At 39.3% G+C, this 18713-nt stretch overlaps 1 protein-coding gene across 1 annotated transcript; it reads left to right on the plus strand.

Annotated features, from left to right (window-relative positions):
* The first annotated feature begins 8034 nt into the window (after positions 1-8034).
* LOC104655911 (DNA replication complex GINS protein PSF2-like) lies at positions 8035-9481 on the plus strand. The gene is made up of 2 exons (XM_030916580.1): positions 8035-8434; positions 8693-9481. Exons 1-2 carry the CDS (start codon positions 8130-8132, stop codon positions 8943-8945), a joined length of 558 nt encoding a protein of 185 aa, XP_030772440.1. The 5' UTR covers positions 8035-8129; the 3' UTR covers positions 8946-9481.
* Positions 9482-18713: the final 9232 nt, after the last annotated feature.

Raw genomic sequence — 18713 nt, forward strand, 5'->3', positions numbered from 1 at the left:
ATTGGAGGAATTTAAAAAGTTGCAAAACAATCAATGCTCATTGTCTAAATTCAAACCACAGAGAAAAAGTAAAAGAGTCTATTTACCTGTCCTCATTCTCTTCTCCTTCCTGGCAGTAACTGCTGTTATCATTTCACTTTTTCTGTTTCTATTTCTTTCTCTATTTGTGTACTTTAAAGGTACACAGCAGAAATGAATGTCTTCATTCATTTCTGTACATGTACATTCATGTACACCCGTATCTCTATCCACATGATCTTATCCTACTGTGTGCATAAAGCATGTAGTATCCACGTAGTACATGTTGTTCTGTGACCTGTTTATTAGACATCTTGAAAGTACATCTGTCCTGTCCTTTTAATAGTTGTATGGTATTCTTTTGTATGAATTAGCTATAATTTCCATAGGTATTCCTTTATTGAAGGGCATTTAGTTTCTTTTCTTCCTGCTTTTGTACCATCACGGCAATACTGCAATAAGAACAAACATCCTGGCACAGATACATTTATGACATTAAGCAATTGATATGGTTTGGCTCTGTGTCCCCACCCAAATCTCATCTTGTAACTCCCATAATTCCCACGTATTGTGGGAGGGGCCTGGTGCGAGATGATTGATTTACAGGGGTGGGTCTTTCCTGCGCTTTTCTCATGACAGTGAATGGGTCTCACAAGACCTGATGGTTTTAAAAACAGGAGTTTCTCTGGGCAAGGCCTCTCTTTGCCTGCTGCCATCCACGTAAGATGTGACTTGCTCCTCCTTGTCTTCCACTGTGACAGTGAAGCGTTCCCAGCCATGTGGAGCTATAAGTCTAATAAGCCTCTTTCTTTTGTAAATTGCCCAGTCTTGGGTATGTCTTTATCAGCAGCATAAAAACAGACTAATACAGCAATCATTATATTTTTAAAAACACTTTTATTAATCAAAGACACATGCAGCTCTCTCGATCAGTCTTTCTCATCAGGATGAGATCATTGGTACTATTACACTGAGTTGAAGTAATTCTGGCAAAAAGCTTAGGAATATGATTATTTAGTTAGACTGTACTGCCTTATCTGTGAGACATACTTGATACGTTAGAGTCCTTGAAATGCTAAAAATAGTCTTCAGACCTTTGCCCCTCCCCCACATTACATTACAACACTACCTTTGAGAAAACGAAAGATCTGATCTCTGATTGTGAGTGTATTCTATTTCTATCCATATAGAAATGAAATGAAAAATTAAACTTGTGTTTTTGATTTGCAACTTTTAAAACAAAAAGCATAAAAATTTGACTTTCTTAATGGAACTGTCTAATTTGCCTTAATGAACTGACTTCTTTGATAAGCTTAGTCAACTTTAACAATTTTTTTGTGTGTTTTGTAAATACTGACTATACATGCCTTAGCTGCTGTGCCATTAAACTACCAACTTTATTATTTTTGATTGCTGATTTTACATGGTCAAGCCAGATAGATAAACCAGTAACTTTATCCTTCAGAAATTTTATGGCAGTGTTTTATAAACTATAGTTTTATTAGAATATCTTAATAATTGTATGGTAGAAATAACTCTATGATTGGAGTCCTATAGGCTTGGGTTTGGATTCAGTCTACACTGCAATTAGTTACATGGTCTTAAGAAAGTAACTTGAGAGTGTCATGTTCCTCACATGTTAAAAGTTGATAGTAATGAACCTACTTTTAACAACAACAGTTGTGAGGATTAAATTAGATAATAGGTGCTTTAAAAGCTCCTAGTTTACTGCTTACCATATCAGAGGATTAATATTAAGCTATTATTACTATTACCTGATAAATGGATCTTGTGTTTATTTATTTATTATTATTATTATTGTTGACACAGGGTCTTGCTCTGTCACCCAGGCAACAGATGATTGCTCTGTGGCATGATCATAGCTCACTGCAGCCTCAGACTCCTGGGCTCAAGCAATCCTCAGCCTTAGCCTCCTGAGGAGCTGGGACTCCAGGTGCATGCCAGCACATCTAGTTATTTTAAATTTTTTATAGAGCTGGAGTCTCACTACATTGCTCAGGCTGGTCTTGAACCCTTGGCCTCAAGTGATGCTCCTACCTCAGTCTCCCAAAGTGCTGAGATTACAGGTGTGAGCCACCATGCCTGGCCTATATGTTTTAAAAATATGACTAAAATCAGAAATTATTACCTCAACTGGTTTATTAAGAAGTCTTGCTAAAAGAGTTTACAATTGGCTTCACAGATACTGGAGAGAAAAAAGTGGTTATTAGTATATTCGGTTTATTCACTGGAAAACTGAGACACTGAGAAATTAAGCAAGTTTTCATGATAATGCAGAATGCTAGTTGTGGAGCTGAAAATGCCATTCAAGGATGTTGATGTCAATTAGACATACTGCTTCTTTAAAGTAACTGTGCCCTTTAGGAACCACCTTTAAAACACTGGAGTTGGGAGGCAAGATTAATGGTCCTGTGTTAGTTGGAGGCAATCACTATATAGAGACGGTATCCTCATGGGCAAGGTTGGATCCACAGTGCACCTGAAGCTTTGATATCCTGAGATGTGTTTTTTGTTTTTTTTTTTTGAGATGGAGTTTCACTCTTGTTGCCCAGGCTGGAGTGTAAAGGCACGATCTCAGCTCACCATAACCTCCGCCTCCCTAGTTCAAACGATTCTCCTGCCTCAGCCTCCTGAGTAGCTGTGACTACAGACATGAGCCACCATGCCTGGCTAATTTTTGTACTTTTAGTAGAGAAGGGGTTTCTCCATGTTGGTCAGGCTGGTCTCAAACTCCCAACCTCAGGTGATCTGCCCACCTTGGCCTCCCAAAGTGTTGGGATTATAGGTGTGAGCCACCGCACTTGGCCCCTAGATGCTTTTAATGAGAGGCTACTACATTTCCAAAGTCCCTTAGGAAGCTGTGATTTCTATTCTCTAAGTATGACCTTTTAAATCCACATTTTTTATCTTTCACATTGAATCTTGCTAATATCTCTTAAATGATTCAAATCAGATAACTTCTTTCATTGCTAAAAACAGGCTTTAAATTAGGTTTGTGTACCAGCAGTGGTCAAGGACCTAACTACACAACCACACGGTGCCAGTTTTTCAAGCCTCAGGTATAGGCCAAAGCTTTACAAATAATAGATGTTAAAGCGACATCTGTTAAAATAATTAGGCTTGCAGAAGGAGGACACTTGGACCAAAGCTTTATACTTGCAAACATTCTGGGGCTCAATTCCTTTAAGGCAGTGGTGGGATTTGGTCCCCTGTATTCTGAAGTTTGTAATGGGTGTGGTAGGGTGATGGTGTAAGTGAGGAAGAATAGCCCAAACCCTGCCTAGGACAGACAAGCAATTGTAGACACATAATTTCTTGGCAAAATCTTTACTTTTTCCTTTCTCATTTTAGATTCTGAATCACATCTTTTTAGCCAAAGTTTTCTTATCAACCTCCTGAGGGCTTCACATTGAAAATACACAAGTAACAGACAGAAACATGAATGCGGTGTTTTTCTAAACTGCTTTTCAAGATTTCATTACATGTACTCATGAGCACCATTGCAGTGTAAAATGTGTGGGTTTCTAGAGCCCTAATCAATGTGTATCAAGGAAACTGAGGACAGCAGTGCAGTAAGATTGGATGTCCGTGTTAACCAGCAGTCTGCTGTTTGCCTTGCCTGCACATGGGGTGTTTTTAGGACCAGAAAAAATATGTCTTTCTTCCTTGTAGAAAAGTTTGTATCTTAAAAAAGTCCATAATTATTACTTTAAATGGAAGACAGGAAATATTTCCAAAACTAGTCAGTAAGAAGAACACCTGTCATCCAACTGTTGTGTTTGCATAATTTAAAGAAATATTAGCCATGTATTACTTAGAATTTATGGATTTGGGCACCACCCAATGCAGAACAGATTAATTTCATGGTTTCTATACGTATTTGCACAAATTAAAATATAAGTCTTCACTTGATGTGTTGGAACTCCTTTCTTCAATTAGCTCTGTATGCAGAGCTGGTCAGATGGCAGTTTTCAGAAACAATCCAGTTTCTTCTATGTGCTGTTATTTTACTGTTGAATCCGTTTATGGGGATTCAATGTATCCATGTGGCAGGACAAATGTCTAAATTACAGGTTAACTACACTCTATCAGTTTGTGCCAGTGACAAATCTATATTTAAATCTGCAAAATCATGAGAAATCTTTCCACAGGATTCTTCTTCCATATTGAAGAATAAGCCCAGACTTCCTGTGGAGAAAGATCTCCCCTCCAAACAGCAAATCAACGATTTTTATCTTTAAACTTTTTTTTTTTTTTTTGAGACAGAGTCTTACTCTGTTGCCAAGGCTGGAGTGCAATGGCAGGATCTTGGCTTACTGCAACCTCCACCTCCCGAGTTCAAGCTATTCTCCTGCCTCAGCCTCCCAAGTAGCTGGGACTACAGGCGCCTTCCACCTCGCCCGGTTAATTTTTGTATTTTCAGTAGAGACGGGATTTTGCCATGTTGGCCAGGCTGGTCTTGAACTCCTGACCTCAGGTGATCCGCCTGCTTCGGCCTCTCAAAGTGCTGGGATTACAGGTAAGAGCGGCTCAGACCTTTAAATTTTTTACAAAAGTAAAACGAGTTATTGGTTACACTATTTTAATCTCAAATTTTAACTTTTAAAGAAGTTATTGAGCTTACAGTAGAGCTTTCCAAGAGCAAAATATGAACTGGAGAAATAAACTCCAGTGACCTCAATTAATCAAGGCTCAGGAGGCTAGGTGAAAGCTAACCCAGTCATCGGTAAAACTTAGATCTCTAAACTCTAGACCATTTATCTCCTACTGTCCTTTCTATTTCCTCTAAATCCTTTCCTCTTAAATCCTTTCAGCGTTTAAGAGCTGAAGATTGGTTTTCTTTGGTGACTCTTAAGGGGAAACAGCAAGTTGAATCTAGCTCAGATATTTTCCCTACCTCACTTTCTCTATATAATTTCTTTTTTGGTTCACATACGTGTTAAAACATTCCTTAGAAAAGCAGTTATTTTAAGAAACTAAATTTTCATTTATCCTACAAAGATGAATTGTACACTCAGCATGTGCTTGACTCCAGGGGAGGCATTACCAAGTGAAGGAAGAAATGAGTCTGTCTCCAGTATGGAACGCCAAACAATCGGAAAAAAGATAACTGACATTTATGTATGAAGTGCTTTTGCAAACACAATCTCATTTGAATCTACCAGTGCTATGGCTAGTGAAGGGGTTTGTAATGATATTACTGAAAATCCACTATGGCTAGTGAAGGGGTTTGTAATGACATTATGTAAGCAATTACTTGGTCATCTTGCCACTATTTTGGGAGAGAGTAGAAATATATATGATGCTGATTGACAAACGAGTCATTCATTTGTTCATCCAGGAGCCTACAAATGCACATGAGTACAGTGTTCCAGACACTGTGTTAGAAACTGAGAAAACTGTCATCAAATAGGTATTATATTGCAGTCAGGAACTCCAGGATGGTTGGAAAGCAAATCGTCCCACAAATAATTATATAGTTACAAACTATGATAAATACTGTGAAGGAAAAGGATGGACTTCCATGAGAGGGCATCATAAGAGGATTTGATTTAGATTAAGGAGTTAGAGGAGGCTTCTACAAGGATTGAATTTTGAGCTGAGACCTCAAAGATGCACAGTGGTTCAGTAGGCTTAGGCGGGGAGGACAGCACACATTAAACACATCAGGAAAGAGGACCGCCTTCTCCCGGTATGGCAGCACATCACTTGGTCGGGGCCTGCAGATAGGGGAGAGGCAGTGGAGCTGCAGCTGGAGAGGTGGACACAGCCTCCTGGATGAGTTGACAGCCTCATCCAACCACACAACACTCCTTCAAGTTGATGTCAAGCTGCACCCTCAGGAGAAGAGGCTTTGGTTATTATTGGTTTCTTGTCTAATCCTTTTGATATCATTGGCTACCTCTTGCCCTGGACTTTCTTCAGGTCTGTAGTTGGACCTGTTGTACTCCTGTCAGTTACCTGTTTCCATAGTCAACTGGACCATCTCCATTGATAATTGGTGTATGACAACTCTAAAGTTCTGGCAAGCACTAAGTCAAAAAACTGGGAGCAATAATGAGCTTCTGCTCTAAAGTAAGATTCAGTGGCAGTTTCTTGTCCTGACAAGGACTGCCATTACTACTACTACACTTGTCAGTAAGACTATAAAGGCAGGTTGTAAATTGTAGATTGATATTGTCCCTCCCTCCTCCCTGTCTCCCTCCCTCCTCCCTGTCTCCCTCCCTCCTCCCTGTCTCCCTCCCTCCCTTCCTCCCTCCCTTCCTTCCTTCCTTCCTTTCTTCCTTCCTTCCTTCCTTCCTTCCTTCTTTCCTTCCTTCCTTCCTCCCTTCCTTCCTTCCTTCCTCCAACCATCCCTTCCTCCCTCTTTTTTCCATTCTGTCTTTAGAAATACACATACTGAGAAGCTCATAAAATATTAATGTTTAGCTTAGTAATTATAAAACAAATATCTGTGTAATCTTTACCTAGAATGTAAAATAGAATGTTGCTCCCACTCCAAATTTCTAAGCATGCTCCTCCCTTTTGTAATCTCCCCTCCCTGCTAGAGGTAACCACTGTCATATTATGATATCCTATTATAAGACTACACTACTCACACACCTATTACAGCATTCATTTCCTTGCTTTTCTTTACAGTTTTACTACCGAATTATGTATGCTCGAAGAATATAGTTTAATTTTGCCTGGTTTTGAACTTTGTATAAATGGAATCACACTGAATGTGTTCTGTTGAATCTGGGTTATTTTGATCAATTCTATATTATTTAAAAATTATTTAAAAATGGATTTTTAAAAATTTGTATATGTTTATTTGTAATATTTTACTTTATACTTATTAAATATTTAATACTTATTAAAATAAATATTACAAATAAACACACACAAATTTTAAAAATTTTGTTTCTAAGTAGTTTTTAAATAATAAAAGATTGATCAAAATAAGCCAGATTCAACAGAACACATTCTGTGTGATTCCATTTATACAAAGTTCAAAACCAAGCAATTAAACTATATTCTTCGAGCATACATAATTAGGTCGTAAAACTGTAAAGAAAAGCAAATGAATGCTGTAATAAGTGTGTGAGTAGCATACCTTTAAAATACTTAATATTTATTAATGCAAAAATATTACAAAAGTAAACATACACAAAGAACACTCATTTTTCTTTCACCCAGATTTACCCATTGTTAACATATTACCCCACTTTTTTTTAATCATGTGTGTGCTTTCTCTCCCCATATGTACATAGTTTTTCAGAACTAAATGAGAATAAGTTGCATACAGCATAGCACTCTATCCATAAATACTTCAGTGTGTATTTCCTAGGAATAGGGGTATTCCGTTTTATAACCACCGTATGGTTATCAACCTCATCAATTTACATTGATCCAATGCAATCTACTGTCCATAATTTGATTTTATTAATTAACCAAATAACCCTTTATAAAATTTTCCCTCTTCAAGGTGAAGGACTCCCCTCTGATATAGGATCCAATTCAGGGTCAGTTGGATTTAGTTGTCATGTTTCTTTAGCTTACTTTAATCTGGAATGTTTCCTCATCCATTCCTGCTTTTTTATGTGATATTGATTTCTATAATGAATACATTCCCCTTTCTTTTAAATAGAACATTTCTCATTTCTTGTTTATCTGATCGAACATTTTTTAAAGATTTATTCATGTTGTATCTTTTGTAGTTTTCTCATTTTCATTGATAAATAGTATATATAACATTTTAAGCATGTCTGCAAATGCAGCAGTTATTTCACATGTATGCTTATAACTTTTAGTAAAGAGATAAATTAACTGAACCATTAACTTCGAGATTAACTACGAGATTGAATGATTAGTTTTTAAGAAAAACTCAGCTAGTACAAAGACTTGGAATCAACCCAAATGCCCATCAATGATAGACTGGATTAAGAAAATGGGGCACATATATACCATGGAATACTATGCAGTCATAAAAAAATGAGTTTTGGGGGTGGGCTCCCGCCGTGGCGGGAAAACGGCGGCCACGGCGCCTCCTCCGGGACGCTGAGGAACCCGAGGAGACCGAGAGGCTCTGGCCTGCCGCTGGCGCCGCCATGGACGCTGCCGAGGTCGAGTTCCTCGCCGAGAAGGAGCAGGTTACCATTATCCCCAACTTCAGTCTGGACAAGATCTACCTCATCGGGGGGGACCTGGGGCCTTTTAACCCTGGTTTACCAGTGGAAGTGCCCCTGTGGCTGGCAATTAACCTGAAACAAAGACAGAAATGTCGCCTGCTCCCTCCAGAGTGGATGGACGTAAAAAAGTTGGAGAAGATGAGGGATCATGAACGAAAGGAAGAAACTTTTACCCCAATGCCCAGCCCTTACTACATGGAACTTACCAAGCTCCTGTTAAATCAGTAAACAGAAGTCCTGTTCAGCAGCCTGCCATGGGATAGTTACTGTGAGCAAAAGAAACACCATGTGGATCACTGCCGAATGTCCTTGGCACCAAGCCTAACTGCTACACATCTTTACATCCTAAAGTTGAAAACAAAGCAAAACAGACTTGCTGAGTCTAGAATAGCCGGAGTATTTTGCCTGAAAAGAGCCACTCTATCCAGAATTGCCTCAGCTTATCGAGTGTTCCCTGACTGACTTACCCCTTGCTCCTTTAGTGCTTCAGACAACATCCCGAAGGCAGATGAAATCCGGACCCTGGTCAAGGATATGTGGGACACTCGTATAGCCAAACTCCGAGTGTCTGCTGACAGCTTTGTGAGACAGCAGGAGGCACACGCCAAGCTGGATAACTTGACCTTGATGGAGATCAACACCAGCGGGACCTTCCTCACACAAGCGCTCAACCACATGTACAAACTCCGCACAAACCTCCAGCCTTCGGAGAGTACTCAGTCTCAGGACTTCTAGAGAAAGGCCTGCTGCAGGCGGCTTGCTGGGGGATGTGAGTGCTCAGGACGTGATGAGGTACTCGTGGTTCTGGAGCTCTAGAAACACTTTGAATGCATGAAAAACGTGTGATGGTGCAAGGAATGGATTCAGGACATTGTGGAGAAGCAACAAGTTTGTGATTAGTCCTTAAAACTTAGCTCCCTGGGACATTCTTCAATTCCACATCTGTTTCTAGAAACCAGCCATTTTTTTTCCCCCTTTTAAGAAAGAAAAAAGCTTTAGGCAAATAAGTTATTCTCCCTAGCAGAGCCACATGGGTCTCCTGCGTGGAATCTGTCACACTTGGACAAGTGTTCAGTGACTGGTAGGTGTAGATACAGCAGGAGTGGCCATGTGGCCCACAGCTTTTTTCTGCCTTCTTGATCCTGGTTTCTTGGGCTGAATTTGGACTCTCCCGGAGGTGGCTCACAGGGAAGGATGGCAGATGGTGCAGCTAACAATGCTGACCAGTGCTTTTCCTCTAAGCCCTGATGCACAATAAACATGGACCCAACCTAAAAAAGAAAAAAAAAAAAAAAATTAGTTCATGTCCTTTGCAGGAACATGCATGAAGCTGGAAACCATCATTCTCAGCAAACTAACACAGGAACAGAAAACCAAACACTACATGTTCTCACTCATAAGTGGGAGTTGAACAATAAGAACACATGGGACAGAGAGGGGAACATCACACACCGGGGTCTGTTGGGGGATGGAGGGCAAGGGCATGGAAAGCATTAGGACAGATAGCTAAGGCATGCGGGGCTTAAAACCTAGATGACGGGTTGATTGGTGCAGCAAACTACCGTAGCACATGTATACCTATGTAGCAAACCTGCACATTCTGCACATGTATCCCGGAACTTAAAGTAAAATTTAAAAATAAAAAAAAAAAAAAGAAAAACTGAGCTAGTAGATCTGCAGTGTTGCACCCAAATTTACCTGATGAAACTACCTGATGCCAAAGTGACGCCCCAGAAGAAATAAAAGGTCTCTGAAGTATCAGGATTGCAAACTCAAATGCACAAAATGATAATAATCACAATCCTAAGGCTTCAGCTTTAAATGTCTTCTGAGCAAAATTATCAGTTCCTGAAGCTATTGAACCAGGATCAGGGGGTATTAGGATGTACAGTTAATTGGAAAATGACTAGTGATGGATAAACCTCAGAAACTCTCATATTCAAGGATGCTTATGGGAGACTTTAAAAAATACTTTTAATCAAATGAACTCAAATCTTTTTGGTTAAATCCCTTTTCTCAATTACTAGTTCTCTTTCTACTCAAATCAACCAGAATTCATGTTATTTGCTTTGTCTCCATTGAGATATTCTTTCTCATGTCTAAGAGCGATCATCTTTGTTGACACTTTACTTTGAAGTTGGTACAGGGTTGCAGCACATGATGACTTTTACAATAATAACTGTACATTTGAGCCAAAAGAATTCCAAGAACTAACTTTGTTGCAGGAAGTGGTTTCAACCTTTATTCTTCCATGTTCAAAATCTGTATTTCTTTGTAACTTATTATTTTTAAAAGATAGAGACCTTGTGCATTTAATATGCATATTTTTAACTTGTCTGGAATTCTAACCTTCTTCCTAATTCTTTTCAGTTTATTCTCATGGTGGGATCACAGACAATATTTTCTTCTTTCTAAACCAGCTGTGTCTCACTGAGAAATGGATTCCTTATTGTCAAAAACAAAGTTTGGCCTTGTGCTAGGTAGTGATGGCCTGATCCTTCTAACAAAGGTATTGAGGGATTAACGGAAGGATGAGAATTATTATAGCATTTTGATTGTAAATTTAAAAATTTTGATTTAATGATATGTTAGAATTTTGATTACCTTTACAAATTCTAAATCGCTGGAAAGAGAAAATAATACAATTTTTTTTTTTTTGCAGTGGGCTGGAGGGGAAACTAAAACATCATCACTGAAAATAGCAAACAGGTAGGCAAAAGGGTTTCCATGTCCACAGATGACTCACAGTGAAAATGATAAGATGTAGGTTTAAACAGTACAGTTATACAAAGGCATCAAATTTCAAGAAAGTAAATTTTGGGGGAATTAGGAAATCTGGTGAATAATGTCCAATAAGAGGAAGTATAAAATTTACAAGCATGAAAGCAGCTGAAAAATCTTTTAAGACACTATAATTAAAGCTCAAAGAACTGCCGTCATCCTGAAAAAGAATGTAGGACTTAACAAAAATAGTAAGTGCATAACACAGTGGAGGAAACAAGGAGAGCTGTGTAGATATCTGAGAGAGGGAACACAGTCATTACAGAGCTATTGTACTGCTTTCTAAATCAAAATCATAGGGAAGCTGAAGAGGGCTATGCAGAACAAAGATAAATATAGAGAATTATCTGATGCTCTTGCTAAAAGAATGGACAGAAATGATCAAAACTGGTAATTTTTAATTATTGTTGGTGGTTAGCAGAGTGGTGGGGAAGCAATTTCTACCCAGAATAAAACAGGAATTAAAAACAACAAAATAAAACAAGACATGCTTAATAGAATAAAAATCTAAAATAGCTGAAAAGATTGATTTTAAACAATCAATTTAGCTCTTTAAAGGAGAAAGTACACAGACAACTGGTAAATGAATTATGAGTTTTCTGGATTTGGTTAGATGGATGATTCAAGTGCATAGGCCACAAAGAAGAGGATTTAGAGCAAGGTTTTCAGGAAGATTTCTTAGGTCCATAGAAACAAATGTTTTGAGTCTCAAGGAGAGACAGGAACAAAAGTAGTTTCAAGAAACCCATCTGAGCTGGGAGCAGTGACACACATCTGTAGTCCCAGCTACTCAGGAGGCTGAGGCAGGAGGATCACTTCGGCCCAGGTGTTTGAGACCAGCCCGGGCAGCATAGTGAGATCCCATCTCTAAGAATAAATAAGTAAGTACAAATTTAAAAAAAAAATGAAAGAAACCCATCTGAAAAGAGGTAGGAAATGGGGCATTTTCCCTTGTGATTAAATAAAATAAATAGTGGTTCTTAAGAATATACAGATAAACAGAGAGATACAACAGTGAAATGTCAGACCTTTTTTCCTTGTGATGAGCTTATCCCATTCAACATTTGTATTTTAACCTCTGATTAGATGCTACCCATTCATAAGCTCTCTAATGCTGGCTCAGAGATACAACTGTCAGAGGAAGAAGTGAGACAGTAGGTAATAGAATCTTTTAGGGATGGAGAGGATCTTATGTATGATTTAGTTCCATCTTCTTATTTGCAGATGATGAACTGAGACCAAGAAAAGAAGAGACCCACTAAAGATCAAAAATTGGTGAGTATCTATAATAGACTTTTGTTCATTACTTAACCTTTTCTTTTATATTGATGCCCTCATCACCATTTGGGAAAAATCTCTCCCTGTGGAGATATATATATATACACACACACACACACATATACACACACACACACAAGTATGATATATATATTACATATATCATATATATATCCTTGTGTCTTCTGGCCTTTTGATGACTTTGCATCTTTAATGTCCTTCCTTCCTTCCTTCCTTCCTTCCTTCCTTCCTTCCTTCCTTCCTTCCTTCCTTCCTTCCTTCCTTCTTTCCTTCCTTCCTTCCTTCTTTCTGTTTGTTTTTGAAATGGGATCTCACTCTATCACCCAGGCTGGAGTACAGTGGTGCAACCTCAGCTCACTGCACCCTCCACTTCCCGGGTTCAAGTGATTCTCTTGCCTCAGCTTCCCCAGTATCTGGGATTACAGATACATTCTACCATGTCTGGCTAGTTTTTGTATTTTTAGTAGAAACAGGATTTCACCATGTTGGCCAGGCGGACCTTGAACACCTGATCTTAGGTGATCTGCCCACCTCAACCTCTCAAAGTGCTGGGATTATAGGCGTGAGCCACCGTGCCCTGCCTAATGTTCTTTCAGTGATGGTATTTTTTGCTTAAGATGACCAGAGTCTGTTGCAACAGAGAGCCAGGTTTTGTTCTTCATGACTAAGTAAATTGGGTAAATAAGTTGGATAAATACAAACTGCCTCTCAGTTCATTTTGCTTTCCATGACTTAATTCTTTTTAGCAAACATCAGCATCTGTCCCCACCCAGTTCGCTATCACCGTTAGGAAAGAAGCAGTGCTGCGATATAATAAGCAAAGCTATGCACATGGAAAAGGATTGTCTGATGGAAAAATGAGCACTCTTGTTTTTGCTATTGGCTTATTTTTAATACAAGAGAGGTATTTTCCCCCTTTTTGGCATCAATAAAAGAGTCAGGGCTTAGTCAGATGGAACGAATTCTTTGGCTCCAAGAGAGAATGAAGATTAGCATTTGGGAATATTCCAATAAGGGGGCAGGATCCAAAGGGCAGAGAAGAGGGTGCATACCCTAAGGGTAGGGAGCTGAGTTGTGGTTCAATAGTGTGCTCTGGGAAGTAGCAGCATCTTTGGTGAGGCCTCATAAATGCTGAGGGACAGAACACCAAGTGCTTTAGTCTTGGCAAACCCAGAAAATGTCACTGCAGCTAAATTTGGCCCAGAGAGATGAGTGCAGCCCATGGAATCTCTACTCTCTCACAAACCATAAAAAGTTGCAATACGTGTACACCTGAATGTTAGGAAACAAATTTGTACTTATTGCCTATTTCAGAATGCTGAGTAGCCACGTAAAAACCAGTAACTTCAGCTGAGCTCTGTGTCTCACGCCTGTAATCTCAGCTTTGAGAGGCTGAGACAGGCAGATCACTTGAGGTCAGGAATTCGAGACCAGCCTGGCCAACATGGTGAAATCCTGTCTCTGGTATAAATACAAAAATTTGCCAAGCATGGTGGCACATGCCTGTAATCCCAGCTACTTGGGAGGCTGATGTGGGAGAATTACTTGAACTCAGGAGACGAAGGCTTCAGTGAGCCAAGATTGTGCCACTGCACTCCAGCCCTGTCTCAAAAACAAACAAACAAACGAAAAACAAAAACTTCAAACCAATAACTTCAGACAAATAGTCAAGCGTTTGTCTATAAGATGTCCAATATATGAATTTTTTGGAACACAAAGGCAGCAGTGTTTAGCTCTTTGGTTGGGATGTTTGATGTGGTGAGATGTAGGTAGTGTCTGACCCTCATCCTTGCTGAGGAAACATGGCAGCTTCTTTTCCTTTCGAGAACAGATGATGGAGAAAATTTGGCAGTAGGAACTGGGAGCCAAGAAAGGGTGCTAGCTATTAATAAGTTTTTCTTCACACAAATATATCAAAAGACCCATATTTTTGTATCACTTGGAATTTTTTATTTGATTTCCTGATTCATGTCATTCACTTCTTCATTCAATCCCTATAGATACTGAGTAAGGCATAATGGCAGGTAGTTTCAAGATTATTTTCTGATTTGATCCTAAAAAATGAGAAGTACAGCAGCCATTATATCTTCATTTTAAACTGAGCAGATGAACTGATAAGACTCACATGAGAGCGGGGCGCGGGGGCTCATGCCTGTGATCCTAGCACTTTGGGAGGCTGAGGTGGGCGGATCATGAGGTCAGGAGTTTGAGATCAGCCTGGCCAACATAGTGAAACCCTGTCTCTACTAAAAGTACAAAAATTACCCAGGAATGGAGGTATGCACCTGTAGTCCCAGCTACCGGGAGGCTGAGGCAGGAGTATTGCTTGGACCTGGCAGATGGATGTTGTGGTGAGCCGAGATCACGCCACTGCACTTGCCAGCCTGGGCAACAGAGCGAGACTTGGTTTCAAGAAAAAAAAAAAAAAAAAAAAAAAAAGAGTCACATGAGTTCCCCGTTTTCATCAGCTCGTGGTAAATGACAGAGCTGGCCACTCCCAGATCTTCAGATGCCCATTCAGTGCTTGCCAAGAATGATATTGAGTTTGACGACACAATATGTCCTCAGGCTCTTCTATGCTGTTACTTCTCATGGTTCCTTGGGGATCACTTTGCACTCTATCCTAACATGGGTGCTGTTTCAGACGATCCTGTTCCCTGAGGAGGGTACCAAGATATTCATTCAAGACTAGGTCACGAGGGCAGAACCCCTCATGAATGGGATGAGTTCCCTTACAAAAAAGACTCCAGAGAGTTAGCTAGTGCCTTCCACTATGTGATGATGCAGCACAGAGGTGGCATCCACGAACCAGGAAATGGACCTCACCAAACACTAAATCTGCCAACACCTTGATCTTGGACTTCCCAGCCTCCAGAACTGGGAGAAATAAATATCTGTTGTTTATAGGCGATAAATCTGTAGTTTTTTTATTACAGCAGCCCAAGTAAACTGAGCTCTATCTATCTATCTATCCATCCATCCTTCAGCTAGCTCTCTATCTATGTACGAGTTATGTATATGGATAACTCGATATGAATTGAGATGGCCAGCTATGCTGGGCATTGTCTTTTCAAGCACTATCTAATTTCATAAATAAGAAAAATGAAATCTGATGAACTTCACACAGTAAGACCCAGAGCTGGGACCTAAACATTCATTTGTTTTTGTACCAAAGCACTTGATGCAAACACACACATGCACATGTGTGTGCAAACAGGCATACATAGTATTTCCTTGAATGCAAATTAAAATCACAGTGCAATACTACTACATACCTATTAGGATGGCTAAAATAAAAAAGGCCGACACCATCAAGTGTGGCTGAGAATATGGATTATGTGGAACTTTCATGTACTGCTGGTAAGTGTCTATATTTGCATAATCACTTCAGAAAACTATTTGCAGCATCTGTTTGAGCTAAATATATGTCACCTGTGTCCTTGCAATTCTGCTTCTAGGTATAAACCCCAACATAGGTTTATCAAAATACGTGTACCAAGATTTCTATAGCAGCAAGCCGGAAAAAAACAAGTGTCCACCTACAGTGGAATAAATAAATAAATAAATTCATACAATGGGATAATTTGTAGCAATGAGAATTAATGAACGATAATTATATGAAATAACACAGATGACTCTCTCTATGTCTAATAGAAGAAGCCAGACACATGAATACATGGAGCATATGATTATGTCTATATAAAGTTTGCAAATAAGTAAAAATAAAATAACTGGCAGTATTAAAAGTCAGACTGGATGATCCCATTACTGGGTATATACCCAAAGGATTATAAATCATGCTACTATAAAGACACATGCACACGTATGTTTATTGCGGCACTATTCACAATAGCAAAGACTTGGAACCAACCCAAATGTCCATCAATGGTAGACTGGATTAAGAAAATGTGGCACATCTACACCATGGAATACTAGGCAGTCATAGAAAAGGATGAGTTCATGTCCTTTGCGGGGACATGGATGAAGCTGGAAACCATCATTCTGAGCAAACTATCACAAGGACAGAAAACCAAACACCACATGTTCTCACTCATGGGTGGGAATTGAACAATGAGAACACTGGGACACAGGGTGGGGAACATCACACACCGGGGCCTGTTGTGGAGTTGGGGGATGGGGGATGGGTGGCATCAGGAGAAATAGCTAATGTAAATGATGAATTAATGGGTGCAGCAAACAAACATGGCACATGTATACCTATGTAACAAACCTGCATGTTGTGCACATATATCCTAGAACTTAAAGTATAATAATAATTTTAAAAAGTCAGGCTGGAAGTCATGATGGTGGGTTGGGGGGACATGTAGTGTGTGAAAGATGGCATTGCAAACTTCTGAGGGTGCTGCTAAGATTCTGCTTCTTGATGTGGTTGCTTTTTACATAAGTGTGTCCACTTTGTGAAAATTTATTGACTTGTGCACTTCTCTGGGCACTTTTCTGTATGCATATTTCAATCAATTACATTAAAATTATTAGCTCCCCTGAAACTAGACCAAGATGATGATAGCCAGAGTTTCAAAAAAATGGATGTTGTTTAGACATGTAAAGTGTGGCATGATCTTTTCTCAAAAATTAATCTTTATAGTTAAAACAAGCTTTTTAAAGACTTTATATTTTTAGAACAATTTTAGGTTAACAGCAAAATTGAGCATAAGATGTGGAGACTTTCCATATGTCCCCTGCCCTGACACATGCATAGCCTCCCCTATTATCAACATCCTCCACCAAAGTTGTACATTTGTTACAAGGACACATCATTATCATTCAAAGTTCATGGTTTACCCTGGGGTTCACTCTTGGTGTTGTACATTCTATGGGTTAGGACAAATATAGAATGACAATTATCCATCAAGATACTACAGTATGATACAGAATGTTTTTCACTGCCCTAAAAATCATCTGTGCCCTGCCTATTCATCCCTCTCTTCCTCCAACCCCTGGGAACCACTTGATCTTTTTACTGCCAGACCACAAGAGAAGACAAATGGGAGAGTGAGACATGTTCCTAGATCTATCAGTGAAGGCTGAGTTGACTTTACCCCAATATGTTAAAACTATGTCTCCATAGTTCTGCCTTTTCCAGAATGTCATATCATTGAAATTATACAGTACGGAGCCTTTACAGATGGGCTTCTTTCACTTAGTAATATGCATTTAAGTTTCCTCCATGTCTTGTCATAGCTTGACAGCTCATTTCTCTTTAGCAGTGATTCATGTTCCGTTGTCTGGATGTACCACAGTTTATGTATCCATTAACTCCTGAAGGACATGTTCGTTGCTTCCAAGTTTTGGCAGGCGTGAGTAAAATTACTATCAAAATTCATGAGCAAGTATTTTTGTGGATATGTTTTCAACTCTCTTGGCTTAGGAGCATGGTGCTGGATCATATGTTAAAAGTATGTTTCATTGTATAAGACACTATCAAACTTTCAAAGTGGATATATCATTTTGCTTTCCCCCCGGCAATGAATGAGAGTTCCTGTTGTTCCATGTTCTTGCCAGCATTCGGTGTTTTCAACGTTCTAGATTTTAACCATTCTCCTAGAGACATAGTGATGTCTCGTTGTTTTAATTTGCATTTCCCTGATGGCATACGATGTGGAGCATATCTTCATAGGGCTTATTTGCCTACTCTATCTTCTTTGGTAAGGCTTCATTAAGGCATTTGGCGCATTTTTTATTGGGTTGTTTGTTTTCTTGTTGAAACAAGTTAATGGTTTCACATGTATGTGTATTGCTGCCAGACCACAAGAGAAGACAAATGGGAGAGTGAGACATACTCCCAGATCTATCAGTGAAGGCTGGGTTGACTTTACCCCAATACATTAAAAGTAAACTATATTATTTGATCTTTCCTTGCTTTTCGTATTACCTCTTTCTCTGGTCTCTCTCTTTACTACCACGTAACATATTGGTAATATAATAGAGAATACATTTTGTGAAATATGTTAATGTGCTTCTCTGCTTCGCATTTCTTTTTCTTGCTCTTTCCCTACTCTTCAAGACATGCCCATTTAGTTGCCTTGGGAAGGACTGGGATTGCCACAGAGGTATGCGAAGTCAAAGACACAAATTAGATTTTTCGGCAGGCTAATAATCTCGAAATCCAAACTTAGTCTGGAGAGAAAGGATTTTCTAAATTATTTTAACTGTTGTTAACATACCAGGAACAAGCTTGGAGAACTCAGATGGATCATAGACCCAGTACTCAGGTTTTTCCATAGTTCAGGGCAAACACCTCCTTTTCTGCCCTGCCTATGGTGTCTGCACCTGAGGGAGGCTTAGAGGAAGTGGAAAACTGGAAGCCCACCCCTCTGGACCTTGAAAACTGTAGTGAGAAGGAAGACAGAAGTAGAGCAAGTAGGTCAGATCCCAAAGGTCTCAGCCAATCACATGCTCTTC

This window comes from Rhinopithecus roxellana, chromosome 14, assembly GCF_007565055.1.
Source record: "Rhinopithecus roxellana isolate Shanxi Qingling chromosome 14, ASM756505v1, whole genome shotgun sequence".
NCBI lineage: Eukaryota > Metazoa > Chordata > Mammalia > Primates > Cercopithecidae > Rhinopithecus > Rhinopithecus roxellana.